The sequence below is a fragment of the Schistocerca nitens genome, chromosome 9 (genome assembly GCF_023898315.1).
Source record: "Schistocerca nitens isolate TAMUIC-IGC-003100 chromosome 9, iqSchNite1.1, whole genome shotgun sequence".
In the NCBI taxonomy this organism is placed as follows: domain Eukaryota; kingdom Metazoa; phylum Arthropoda; class Insecta; order Orthoptera; family Acrididae; genus Schistocerca; species Schistocerca nitens.
The window spans coordinates 260,201,253-260,215,713 of record NC_064622.1 but is presented as its reverse complement, the minus strand read 5'-3'; the positions used below and the strand labels follow the sequence as shown (position 1 = coordinate 260,215,713).

Sequence of the window (14,461 nt, the reverse complement as noted above, 5' to 3'; positions counted from 1 at the left end):
AACAAGTAGAATTTAACAAGTAAATGAAACAAAGTATCTCCAATAACTTCTAATAAACTGCGATTTCTGGCGAAGACCTGGCGGACCACCCCCAATGCTCTCCCGAACCGTCCGCTGCCAGCCGCTTCAACGGCCGCAGGAAGGCGCGCCGATCTCCCGTCTCAGCTCGCCCCGGCCAGCCCGATGTCGTGGTTTCGCTCCTGTTGCTCTCGTGTGAACCGCGAAGTCATTACCCCTTTCTATACGGCGCTGCCCACTGGACTCACGTGGCGACCTCACATGCGCCGACGCTCAAGGCGGACAAGTCATCTCGTGTCTCACTGCGCGACCGACCAACCGACCAACCGCCAATGACCGTTGCCCGAGCAGCTCGAGCCGACTGGCGGCCTAACGCGCAGACTCGGACGCAGGAACTCAGCCCCGACCGGGCGACCACTAGCTGAGCTCTGTTACTGGCGGAGAGGCAAGACTCTCATTTTCTGGCTTTAAAGTTTGATCCAAACGACATACTAGCACTCCGACGACAGACAGACACTTAACTGCAACACAAATGCAAACGAGGGGCAGACCAGCAACTGCTGACGCAAGACTGACCTAGCCGCACTCCGACAGACTGACAGACTGACCAATTGCCGATTTTTTTTTACTTTATTGTTATTTTAACACCTGAACAATCAGGTAGGCTGGCAGCGGCATGCTACGCCGCTCTTCAGCCATAGAGTTGACAATCACAGTGCAATAATGGAGAATGAAAATGAACATAGTGACGGGCAAAAAACAGTAGGCACAGACACACAAAAAACACGGAGCCGTTCATACTCGACGAGAAAGACACTGAAAACACGTTGGCACGGCGCACATAACACTGATGAATCCGACGGCACAAGTGAACGTAGAAGCGTGACGGCGGACACTAAAAACACAAACGACGTCACACACACGAGACACAGATGGCGATGATCTCCGGCGCGCGAAAGTCCACGTAGCGTGTGCGAGTCCGGGGACCTGCCAAGTGGGGAAGAAGGGTGAGGGCGGGCGGAGAGGGTGGAGAGGGGAGAACAGAGATGCCAATGGCTGAGGAGATGGGAGGAGGAGTAGAAGGACAGGGGAGGGGAGGCCCGGGGGAGGAGTGAGGAGAAGGGGAGGAGGGATGGAGGGTGCCCAAGGGAACAGAGACAGGAAGAGGGAGGGAGGATCAAAGTTGGTAGGAGGGGTAGATGGAGGGGAGGAGGGCATCATCAGGGAGGGGGAGCTGGCGGAAGCCACCTTGGGAGAGGGTAAGGAGGGTGGAGAGATGGAGACCGGGTGGGACGTGCGAATACAGGCGCGGCAGCGGGCGGGGGTGGGAGAGGATCGGGGAGACGAGCGGGTGAGGAAGATCGAGTTTGCGGGAGGTGTACAGGATCCGTATCCTTTCAAGGAAAAGGAGGAGGTGGGGGAAGGGGATGAGATCGTACAGGATCCGCGTGGGGGAGGGGAGACGGATGCGATAGGCGAGGTGGAGAGCATGAAGTTCAAGGATTTGGAGGGATTTCCAATTGCCGAGCTTAAGCGCCCCTTAAATGCACGTGAACAGGCAACCTTTCCCCTTTCCCACCAGAGGGAGACACCAAAGCTGCGATTGCCACAGCGGCGCCGCCGCCAGGAATGGAGGGCGACTGCTTCACATAACGCGCTGCGGCGCGCTTTTCAAAACAGCAATTTTTACTACAGCTCAATCCATTTACGCTTGATGTCTTCCCCGACGGCGATGTCTTTCAGCAGTATAATTGCCCAAGGGCGAGAGTCGTGCTTGGGTAGCTCAGTTGGTAGAGCACTTGCCCGCAAAAGGCAAAGGTCCCGAGTTCGAGTCTCGGTCCGGCACACAGTTTTAATCTGCCAGGAAGTTTCATATCAGCGCACACTCCGCTGCAGAGTGAAAATCTCATTCTGGAAACATCCCCCAGGCTGTGGCTAAGCCATGTCTCCCCAATAGCCTTTCTTTCAGGAGTGATAGTTCTGCAAGGTTCGCAGGAGAGCTTCTGTAAAGTTTGGAAGGTAGGAGACGAGATACTGGCAGAAGTAAAGCTGTGAGGACGGGACGTGAGTCGTGCTTGGGTAGCTCAGTTGGTAGAGCACTTGCTCGCGAAAGGCAAAGGTCCCGAGTTCGAGACTCGGTCCGGCCGACAGTTTTATCTGCCAGGAAGTTTCATATCAGCGCACACTCCGCTGCAGAGTGAAAATCTCATTCCAGTATAATTGCCCGTGTCTAAGAGCCAGCGAGAACCTTGCTATAGTGGTTCCATGAACATTATAGTGAACTAACGTTGATGTCTTTGCGAAGAAATTCGCCTGATGTAAATCATATGGGACCCATCTGGGTCGCTATCGGGCGCCATCACCGCGTACGCAAATCAGCGGCCCGTTATTTATCCGAATTACATGATCTGTGCGTAGACATGTAATGCCATATACCTCCAAAAATCTACCAACAAACTGTCGGATCCTTGATTTTCGTTCCGAAGCAGAACAAACGAGCTGTAAAGCTGGTGGTCGCGATGTTGCGGCTCATCAGTGTATACAGGGTGAAAAGTATTTAAACCGACAAACTCTGGGAGGTTGTAGGGGACATCAAAATAAATATTTTTCCCTAATGTCATTTTTTCCTATGAGGATTATTTAAACCAGGGGCGGTCATATTACGCTCTTCAGTTGTTAGAGGCCGTATTACGGTTGTTAGAGGACGTGTTACGCTCTTCAGTTGTAGGCAACTGCTGTCCACCAGTGTGGTAGTGCATTGTCTCTGTTTACTAATGGATCGATACACCTGGAGTGAGTACACTGATATGGTAGGTGAGTACTACGTAGCACACCACAACGGAGGAGCTGTACACCGGGTTTATCAACAACAATATCCTAATCGCCGTATCCCGCATCATACGACCTTTGCTGCTGTGTACCAACGTTTGCCTGAGACCGGGTCATTTAGCAGATTACCTGGATAGGGACGCCGTCGCACAGCAAGAACTCTGCAATTTGAGGAAGTTGCTGGAAGACGTCCCGCTCCTTACAAGACAACACATATGGTTCCAATATGACGGGGCGCCGGCACATTTCAGTCGTCGTGTGCGTCGATTCCTGGACCGACGGTTCCCAGAAACGTGGATTGGCAGAGGTGGTCCTGTACCATGGCCTGCTCAATCCCCAGATATGTCCCCTCTGGACTTTCTTGTGTGGGGAGAGACGCGCAACCTTGTTTAGGCAACTCCTGCTGCAACAGAAGAGGATCTGGGGTTTTTGCCCGAGTCAGACAGAACATGATGCGACGGTTTAACCTTTGTTTACTTGTCAATGGAGACGTTTTTGAAAATCTACTGGAACTGAAATTGGGTTGTGTTAATGTGTTGTCTCTTGGTCATAAAAAAATGGAAAAGTGTTTGTTGGTTTAATTAATTTGCCGCCATATAAATCTTCCTCTGCCGGTTTAAATACTCCTCATAGGAAAAACTGACATTAAGGAAAAATATTTGTTCTGATGTCCCCTACAACCTCCCAGAGTTTGTCGGTTTAAATACTTTTCACCCTGTAGTGTCCTCTCTGTAAGGACGGCGACGCGAAATGCGAGATGGACGACATAATGAGCGGCGGTGTGACGTACGTTTCAGAGGCGCGGCGGGCTGCGGCGTGGCTGGAGGCGAAGCGGCGGCCCGACGGCGGCTGGGAGGCTGCGTCGGCGCCGGGGGTGGCGGAGACGGCGCGCGCGGTGCTGGCGCTGCGGATGGCCGCTCTGTCGGAGGGCGCTGTCGCCACGGAGGCCGTGCTGCCGCCGGCAGAGGCGCTCGCCGTCAAGCAGATGGAGCTCGAGCTCGTGCTGCTGCTCTGGAGGTGAGGCGCCGCGGGGACACGCTTATTATACACACTAGTTAATTACCTACAGATGCGCTCGCATGTCAGAAGCTTTGTTATGATGAGTAGTGCTGAGGAAGTAAGCTACTCTGCACGTGCAATAAATCAGCAGCCCTCACTTATATCCTGTTCGGGTAACCGTAGCTTGTGACTTGTGACGTGTGCCGTGTTCTAGCCGTTCGCTCCCTTTATTTTACCCTTGCCACCTTTAGAATTTGAAAGAATCCAGACAACACTGTCAAAAGCTTGCTCTAGGTCTACAAGTGCTATAAACGTAGGTTTGCCTTACCTTAACCTATCTTTTCTGAGAAGTCATAGGGTCGGTAATGCCTCACGTGTTCCTACATTTCTCCGTAATTCAAACTGATCTTCCCCGAGTTCGGCTTCTACGAGTTCTTCCATTCTTCTGCAAAGAAACGTTTACATTATGCAACAAATAGTTTGGAGATACGGATTAAACACACTGAAGATTGTATAAGCATTGTATCCATATCTCTGAATCGTATCATGCAGCACATATCAATCAATAAAAGCATTTCCCAAAAATGACGATTAAAACTCAAAAAGTAAACTTCTTTTCCAAGGAATAACTATTTTTACCTAATTCGCGTAACATAGCTGAAGTCAATACGTATCCTGTACTACACACTTTCTAAACTAATTTATGTATTCCTATTGGTTCCAGCTATCAGCTATCTCCGTACCAAATGTCATCGAAGTTGAATTAGCGAGTAAGTCGTGAAAATGTAACGGAGTCGACTTTCGTATTTATAACATTAATACGGATAAAACTTTAGATTACGGTATCTTCTTCTAGTGATCAGATTCTGATGAGATAAAGCCTGCACGATGCCCCAAGCAATGTTCAAGTTAGCTGTCAAACCCCGTGAAAGAGAGTAGTGTGTACAGACAGACAAACACAGACATGAAGAATTTAATAAAACTTAAAATCACCGTATCTACTTTTTCGTCATTAGATTTTGATGTATTAAAGCCTATGTAATGTCTCAAGCTATGCTCAAGTTACCAGCTAAAACACCATAAAAATTTGTCTAGTAGTTATGGAAAAGCGTGTGCAAACGTAAAAACGAAGAGAAACGGCACTTTTACAGATTTATTGTCAGTATAGATTAGACGTAATGCACAGATATGATTTCAGTTTCAGGAGTACAGAGCAATTTTTAGTCCAGAAAATGAGTACAGGTGCGCAGTAACCGCTACTTCTGCACTGCACAGCATTGACTGGAGAAAATTTTGGATTATTTGAAAGCCAACAGTATTTAGGTGGAGATAAGCAGTAGTGCCAGGGGAACGAATTCGTCGCATATGTTTCTGGACAGATAAACCAAAATATTTCAGTGTCGTGTGGGACATGTCACTGACGTACAAACCTCTACTGTAAGAATACCAGTCATTAAGTCTTAGAAAGAAATAACATACTTTTTTAAATGATTTCTTCATGCGTTCGCTAACACTTCCCGTGTTTGATGTACGGTTCTCAGATATCTAAAACGGAAGCGTTATACATTGGATGCATTAGTATCACTTACGAATTTAATACGGGAACAAGTCATATTCCAAAATACAGTAGGACGATTACAATTTAGTTTACGGGCCATTCTTTAATGGTATAATGCCAAGTACGTCTTTGCTTCTACAAATGAGCGTAATTGTCATAAAATAAATTGTTTTAGTACCACGCTATTTTTGAACAGTTGTTGCAAAGCTCTTATATATAAGAGCGATATTTTAACGTATTTACACCGGAAAAATTATAGTTATTTTACAGAAATTCGTTAATTAACCTGCATACGTATTTTTTCTTGTACTATGAATTGCTCCTATGTTAAATTTATAAGTGATACTAATGAATCTAGTATATAATGCTTCCGTTTTAGGTACTTGAAAATGGCCTAAGACCGAAATTGTACAATCGTACATCAAATCAAAAAAAATGTCAGCTGAAAGCATTAGGAACTCAGAGTCAAGCCTTATCGCAATGAAGATTAAATCTTCTTGTTATACACTGAAGCGCCAAAGAAACTGGTATAGGCAAACGTATTCATATACTGAGATGTGTAAACAGGCAGAATACGGCGCTGCAACAAGTGTCTGGCGCAGTTGTTAGATCGGTTACTGTTGCTACAATGACGGATTATCGCCTGGGCCGTCAGCACAGACATTGGACTGTTGATGACTGGAATCATGTTCCCTGGTTTGACGAGGCTCGTTTCAAATTGTATCGAGCGGATGCACTTGTACGGGTATGGAGACAACCTCATGAATCCATGGACTCTGCGCTGTCAGCAGGGAACTGTTCAAGCTGGTGGAGGCTCTGTATTAGTGTGGGGCGTGTGCAATTGGAGTGATATGGGACGCCTGACGCGTCTAGATATGACTGTGACAGGCGACACGTATGTAAGCATCCTGTATGATCACCTGCATCCATTCATGTCCATTGCGCACGGGCCAGGGATTTTCACCTGCTTCGAGATGACTGGGTGTTTGTGTTGTCCTCATCATTTCGCCATCATTCCTGAAAGTGGCGAGATTGTACTGAGCAAAGGATGGGAATTTGTACAGGCGCTGATAACCGCGCAGTTGAGCGCCCCACAAACCAAACATCATCATCCATTGCGCACTCCGACGGACGTGGCAAATTCGAGCAAAACAGGATTCATGGTGTCAGTTCCCTCCAGCACTACTTCAGACATTAGTCGAGTCCATGCGGCACTTCTGAGTGTTTGCGGGGGCCCTGCAGTGTATAGTGTCTTTGGCTCATCAATGTAGGAGGAGGAGATTAGCATTTAACGTCCCGTCGACAACAAGGTCATTAGAGACAGAGAGCAAGATCGGGTTAGGGAAAGATGGGGAAGGAAATCGGCCGTGCCCTTTCACAGGAACCATCCCGGCATTTGCCTGAAACGATTTAGGGAAATCACGGAAAACGTAAATCAGGATGGCCGGTGACGGGATTGAACCGTCGTCCTCCAGAATCCATCAGTGTATACAAGGCGTCCTATTTATCTTGACCACCTTAAATAACGGTTTGTCCAGATGCAAATTACAAATTATTTCAAGCAAATGTTCTTTAGCCGTCAGGGGCATATCAATCAGCATGATTGCCTTCATTGTAGCTTTGTTTTTTACAAAGATATGAACAGTGGTATGACTTTTTTAAATGGCACCCTGTATTTTTTATTCGGTAATTCGTTTCTCTCCTAAAGACCTATTCAAAAATTATCACAGTGTATCTTTCACTGAAACACGACGTTATTAATTACATAAAACAACATTGACGCTGACGCTCTCAGCGCTTAGTGCAGATACTCGGGGTAATTGAACACATCCACGTGCTGACGTTGACAGAGGACAAATGTAAACATAAGTAGAATGAACAACCGTCATTCCGTCAACCATCGTCAGTTGAAGAGTTGTGTGAGTAGAATGTATACCAACGAAGAGAAGGTAGAAATTCTACTCATCCATGGAGAATTTAAGTTAGCAGAACAGTAACTTCAGTACTGTTTTCTTATGTACGGGTACATTTAGTACAGTAGTTTAGTCATTTTAAATACTGTTGTGTAGAGTAGGCATACAGTAAAGGCTGTCTTTCCTACAAACTGCATCGACATAACGTTTCTTTTATTGTTATTGCTGAAGGCAGGCGAAATGCTACGCAGGCAGCGGAACTGTACAGAGAGCAATATCCTGACAAGAATCCACCTTCCCAACGGATGTTTTCTCATCTTGTTGCGACGCTTCAGGAAACGGGAAGTTTCAACCCACGACAACACAATCGTTCTAGCAGTTGCACAGACGAAGATAACGAAGTTACTGTTCTCTCTTCCGTTGCTGTGAATCCACATGTGATCACACGACAGCTTGAACACGAGATTGGCATTCCTAAAACCAGTGTACATCGTATTCTTACACGTCACCGGTTCCATCAAATGGTTCAAATGGCTCTGAGCACTATCGGACTTAACTTCTGAGGTCATCAGTCCCCTAGAACTTAGAACTACTTAAACCTAACCAACCTAAGGACATCACACACATCCATGCCCGAGGCAGGATTCGAACCTGCGACCGTAGCGGTCGCGCGGTTCCAGACTGTAGCGCCTAGAACCGCTCGGCCACTCCGGCCGGCCCGGTCCCATCCTTACCAGGTACACCTACATCAATAATTGCATGGCAATGATTTCCAGAATCGTGTACAGTTCTGTCAGTAGGCACAGCTGCAAATCCTCGTCAACCCGAACTTCTTCTCCAGTGTTCTATTTACTAACGAATGTTCCTTCTCAAACAAAGGACAGATAAATACAAGGAACATGCGTTATTGGTCCAGCGACAACCCACGATGGCTTAGACAGGTGAAATATCAGCGTCAATGGAGAGTTAACGTCTGGTGTGGGATGCTTCGTACTACAATTATTGGCCGTGTTTCATCAATGATAGTCTAAACGGCACAGCGTATGCCAACACCCTCAGAGGAATTCTTCCTCCTCTTCTGGATGAAGTGCAGCTAAGAACCAGAATGCTTATGTGGTACCAACACGATGGATGTCCAGCATATAATGCCTTGCGTGCACGCGCTGTTCTGAAACGAAGGTATCCTTCCAGATGGATTGGACGAGGAGGAACAGTTACTTGGCCTGCTATGTCTCCTGATTTAAATCCTCTGGACTTTTCTCTTTCGGGATTCGTTAAAGACATTGTCTATCGCGATATTCCAACAACTCCAGAGGACATGCAGGATTGTATCTGCTTGCTTGTAATTCTCTTCAGCAGGCAACATTCAACGAGTGCACCAGTGTATCGGTGTCCAGGGTTACCACTTTGAGCACCTTTGAATGTTCTACTCCTGGGAAATGGTACAGGAGAGTCAAAGTCAATTTTTTGTTATGTTTTTACTTGGTTTTCATTTGTTTTCTGACAACTCCAGCAAGTGGACGAGTTTGTGATCCCAGACTCAAAGTCAATGTTGTGTTATGTAATTGAAGACGTTGTTTCAGTGCATGGTAAACTGTGATACATTTTTGAATAGGTCTTTAGGAGAGGAAATGAATTACCGAATAAACAATAAAGGGTGCCATTTAAAAAAGTCATATCGCTGTTCATATCTTGTAAAAAACAAAGCTACAACGAAGGCATTCATGCTGATTGATGTGCCCCTGACGGCTAAAGAACATTTGATTAAAACATTTTGTAATTTGCATCTGGACAAACAGTTATTTAGGGTGATCAAGATAAATAGTACACCCTGTATACAGGGTGTTTCCGTTAGAGCGTGCAAACTTTAACGAGATAGAGGATGCCCACCTGAACAATTTGAGGTAGGGAACCTGGAGTCGGAGAAGTCAGCTTAAGTAGATAATAGAAATAAAATCACATTACTGTGCACTTTTTTATTTACATTTGTTATAGTTAGCTGCAAATACCGTCATTGATACAGTGGACGTATCGTTTGTACTGTATCTTACAAAATGTGCTGAAACTGACGGCAAGCATGACATCCGCGAAAAAGATTCTGGCGCACCCTAACAAATATCCCTGGTGTGGTCCTTATGCTGCAGGGCCCCTCGTTTCTTCTTTCCAATGAACCAGTGTCCCGCATTCGTCTATCAAGAGACTCGTCTTGACGTATGGTGCCTGTAAGGAAATTGTTCCCTGTTGTGAGCTAACATCGCAGATATGTTCGGGTTCACATGCGGTTCCTCTTCGAAGATATGTCTTGCTCAAACTCGTCTAGGGGTTGAACCGCACGTGATTGTCTGGTTGATGGCAAGTTTTTTTTTTTTTATTCAATTCATTACATTATTCATATAACCCACTACCTAACTACATTAGTGGGTCTTAATGCTGATACAGTACAATGCAGCTTTATTATTCTACACTACAGGTAATTCTATTATTATTATCATTATTATTCTAGTCTTACCGCTATGGGGTGCTAAGCTACTTAATCTAAGGAACTACATCAGGGCTTAACAATTGGCCGGTTTTGAGCGCGAGTACTCGCGTCTGCTCAGGCACGTGCTCGCGAGCAGGTGCAAGGTCGCGGAGTAGGGAGGGAGGGGAGGGAGGGGAAATGCGCGCGCACGTTTGAATAGGTCCGCAGCGTGCCTATTGAATTCGCGCCGACTGTGTAATGTTTAAAGTACTACGATCAGCTCTAACAGTCACTTCGCTGGTTAAGAATCATGTCAAGTCGCCGCTGTGTAACCCCAACCATGCTTTCGCAGTTCAACCCCCATTGGGAGGAATTGTATCTGTTTACAGAAAAAGACGGTGTTGCAAAATGTTTAGTATGTCACAAAACGCTGAATTCTTTTAGGAAATTTAATTTGCAGCGACATATGTCGTACCACGCGAAAGACTACGGACGTGAAAAATGTGATGGACCAGATCGTACACAGGAAGTTATTAAACTTAAAAGGAAGCTATCCGAAGAAGATCTGGATGACGAAGAAAAATCAACTGAGGCAGCTCTCAGAGTGACCTACAAAATTGCTTTGCTTTTAGCAAAATCCCTGCGCCCCTTCACTGATGGCGATTTAATAAAAGAATGTTTGGTAGTTGCAGCGGAACATTTGCGTCCATCTCAAGTTGAACAGTTTCGGATTGTGCCATTATCTAACATGACCATTATGCGTCGCACACAGGACATGGCAGACGACGTCCAGAGCCAGCTTGCAAATATCTGTAAAGATTTTATGGCGTATTCTCTAGCTCCGGACGAAAGTGTTGATATCACTGGAACAGCGCTGCTTGCCATATTTATTAGAGGTGTTAATAGAGATCTTCAGGTGAGGGAGGAGCTCCTCGATGTAGTAGCCATGAAGAACACTACAACCGGAATTGATATTTTAAGTAGTGTTGAAGAAAGTGTTGAAAATATAGGATTGTCGTGGAATTCTTTACTTTCAGTGTCTACAGACGGTGCACCAGCGATGACAGGCGAAAAAATCAGGTTTCGTTGCGCTGTTGAAGGAGAAAATGCAAAAACTGACCGTGCCGAATGAAATAAGGGGCGTTCACTGTGTAATCTACCAGGAAAACTTATGTGCAAAGACTATCACTCTAAAAAATGTGATGAGTGTTGTTGTTCGTACAACCAATTATATAAGGAAGCATGGGCTACAACACAGGCAATTTAAAAGCTTTATAGAGGATGTAGAAAGCCAGTATGGTAGCCTGCCTTATTACAGCGAGGTCCGCTGGCTTAGTCGTGGCGAATTATTAAATCGATTTTTTTGCCTATTAGATGAGATAAATATGTTCATGGAAATAAATAACATGTGTGTTCCTGAATTGAAAAATGGGCTCTGAGCACTATGGGACTTAACGTCTGAGGTCATCAGTCCCCTAGAACTTAGAACTACTTAAACCTAACTAACCTAAGGACAGCACACACATCCATGCCAGAGGCAGGATTCGAACCTGCGACCGTAGCGGTCGAGCGGTTCCAGACTGTAGCGCCTAGAACCGCTCGGCCACCACGGCCGGCACCTGAATTGAAAGAGCCTTCATGGAAATGTGATCTCGCGTTCTTAGCACATTTAACTAGCCATCTGAATGCTTTGAAAATTTCACTACAAGGTAAAGATCTGCTAATTACTCATTTCATAGATCGAATACGAGCTTTTAAAGTGAAATTGACACTTTGGGTGAGTCAGCTGGAAACAGGAAATCTAGCTCATTTTCCTAAATTATCAAAAAAATGGTTCAAAGGGCTCTGAGCACTATGGGACTTAACTGCTGAGGTCATAAGTCCCCAATAACTTAGAACTACTTAAACCTAACTAACCTAAGGACATCACACACATCCATACCCGAGGCAGGATTCGAACCTGCGAGCGTAGCAGTCGCGCGGCTCCGGACTGAGCGCCTAGAACCTCTAGACCACTGCGGCCGGCCTAAATTATCATCCATGCAAGATGTTCACGAAGACTGTGAACTTTATTCACATAGTTTAGTTGCCCTTAAGGAAGAATTTGATCAACGCTTTCAAGATCTGACAGCACTAGACAGTGATTTTGATATGTTCTCCTCTCCATATTCAGCGAATATTGAAGAGATTAGTCCTGAGCTGCAACTAGAAATTATTGACCTGCAGTGTGATAGAGAATACAGAGACAAATTTCAGAACAAGAAAAACATTTTGGAATTCTACAGACACTTCCCTCAGGATAGATTTCCTCGTTTGCACATACTGGCGGCTACAATAATATCAATGTTCGGTTCCACGTATGTTTGTGAACAACTGTTCTCTGCAATGAAATATAACAAGACGCGCCTGATCGAAATTTAAACTGCACGCTGCGCCTACAATCCACAAGAACAATTACTCCGAACATAGACGCAATTGAAAAGGGCAAAAAGTACAAGATAACCGAGAATCCCACACTTCAGTGACACTTTTTATTGTGTAACAGTTCACAAATTAATACGAATGTAGGGGCATACACTAAGCTAATAAAAATTATGTGGCACGTGTACATTCTCCTTTATTTGTTTCATTTGTCGCAATAATAATTCGTGAGTGATATCCCTGCAGGTGGCCGCGGATTTACATTGACTGGCGGCAGCTGTTGTGAGCCCCACGTGACTCTCCCCACTCTCCGCTCTGGTTCGGTAGTGGGGGTAGCGTGCTCGCGCTGCTCCGTGCTCGCGCCTTGCTGCTCACAGCTTGCTCCGCGAGCACGTATGTTGTGAAGCCCTGAACTACATGCTACCTGCAGCGTTACAAGTGTGCCAGTGCTACTATAAACCTACTAGGTGTTGGCCCGGCCCACTGAGCTAATCCCAGTGGGCGTGCCCCTGGCACTGGGCTGGCCTTAACTTTGTGTCGCTGCAGTCTATTCTAGGTATTATCCTATCTGCTACATCTAATCTAACTACATATGTCATAGCCGGTGTGCGTTCCATTCCGGTGTTTGTGTGCCCCCCTCCCTCCTAGTCCAGGGTAAGGCGGATTCCAGCCGTGAGGGTGCACGAGGTCTAAATCGGTGAAGGTATTTGTCTGTTACTGATGATTGTCCCTTAAAAAGTTCTTGAGTACTTTCTTTGATATTTCATCAGTGAGTGTATTTAGGATATTGAAGGTGTTTTCGTGCCTTAATATGTGGTACGTGTCGTTGTTCGGTATCTGTTGTCGTAGGTCATGGGCTACATCATCGAAGAGGCGGCACTCATACACCACATGTTCTGGGGTACCTTGCGCAGCACCACAGTCACACGCTGGTGTAGCCTGCTTCCCAAACCGACATAGATATGTCGGGTATGGTCCATGTCCAGTAAGAAAGTGCAGCATTCCTCTTGTGGGTGTGAAAAATGTGAAGTTTAACGTTTCCTCTATATCCGGTAGCAGTTCGTAGGTTGTGCGTCCCGTATCCTCATTGTTCCATTGATCCTGCCAGAGTTCAATCCCTCTCTTTTTAATAGCATACTTGTCCCCAGCGTAGACCCCAAGTATTTCCCTGATTATGTCCCTGTTTTCCTTCCTCGCCCAGTACCAGGCGGCTTGCTGCCGAATTTTTATTTCCAGTGGACAGATCCCCATTAGCACTAACAGTGCTCCACCAGGTGTTGTCCTGTAGGCCCCCGCTGAACGCAGTAGCATGTTCCGCTGCACTCTTCTTACGGCCATGGCAGGCATGACCCTCGTGAGTCTGTGTGCCCAGACTCCTGATCCGTACCCTACTATGGAGGTCAGAATACTATTGATGGCAAGTTTGCGAAATACAAAGATAACATATAATAACAGCAATAATAAAACTTCCTGGCCGGACCGAGACTCGAACTCGGGACCTTTGCTTTTCGCTGGCAAGTGTTCTACCAACTGAGCTACCGAAGCACGACTCACGCCCCGTCCTCACAGCTTTACTTCTGCCAGTATCTCGTCTCCTACCTTCCAAACTTTACAGAAGCTCTCCTGCGAACCCTGCAGAACCAGCACTTCTGAAAGAAAGGATATTGCGGAGACATAGCTTAGCCACAGACTGGGGGATGTTTCCAGAATGCGATTTTCACTCTGCAGCGGAGTGTGCGCTGATATGAAACTTCCTGGCAGATTAAAACTGTGTGCCGGACCGAGACTAGAACTCGGGACCTTTGCCTTTTGCGGGCAAGTGCTCTACCAACCGAGCTACCAAAGCACGACTCTCACCCCCTCCTCTCAGCTTTACTAGTTTGGAAGGTAGGAGGCGAGATACTTGCAGAAGTAAAGCTGTGAGGAGGGGGCGTGAGTCGTGCTTGGGTAGCTCAGTTGGTAGAGCACTTGCCCGCAAAAGGCAAAGGTCCCGAGTTCGAGTCTCGGTCCGGCACACAGTTTTAATCTGCCAGGAAGTTTCGTATCATCACACACTCCGCTGCAGAGTGAAAATCTCATTCAGTAATAATAAAATCGGGAACTAAATTAACGACACATAAATAATGTAGGCGACACATTTGCGATTCGGTTAGAATAATGTTTCTTCAGAAATCAAACTAATAGCGAATGTGGTCGTATTTAGAGTTACTGCTACACTCGAGCGCATATCCATTTGACACAGTTCGATCATTCACAATCTCA

The 14,461-nt window shown here is 46.1% G+C and overlaps 1 protein-coding gene, 1 long non-coding RNA gene and 2 other non-coding genes across 4 annotated transcripts in view; all 4 read left to right on the top strand.

Annotated features, from left to right (window-relative positions):
* Nucleotides 1-3,735, top strand: part of LOC126203668 (uncharacterized) — a 529,761-nt gene extending 526,026 nt beyond the window's left edge. The window contains exon 4 of the long non-coding RNA XR_007540343.1: nt 3,645-3,735. This is a non-coding gene — a long non-coding RNA (uncharacterized LOC126203668). The remainder of the gene's footprint in view (nt 1-3,644) is intronic.
* On the top strand, nt 1,790-1,864 carry Trnal-caa (transfer RNA leucine (anticodon CAA)). Its single transcript has one exon. It is a non-coding gene; the product is annotated as a tRNA-Leu (tRNA).
* The window catches only part of LOC126203667 (uncharacterized protein CG3556-like), a 122,107-nt gene continuing 111,378 nt past the window's right edge, over nt 3,733-14,461 (top strand). Inside the window, exon 1 of the mRNA XM_049938032.1 lies at nt 3,733-3,864. Coding sequence (XP_049793989.1) covers nt 3,758-3,864 — 107 coding nt within the window. The 5' untranslated portion in view covers nt 3,733-3,757. The remainder of the gene's footprint in view (nt 3,865-14,461) is intronic.
* Trnal-caa (transfer RNA leucine (anticodon CAA)) lies at nt 14,140-14,214 on the top strand. Its single transcript has one exon. It is a non-coding gene; the product is annotated as a tRNA-Leu (tRNA).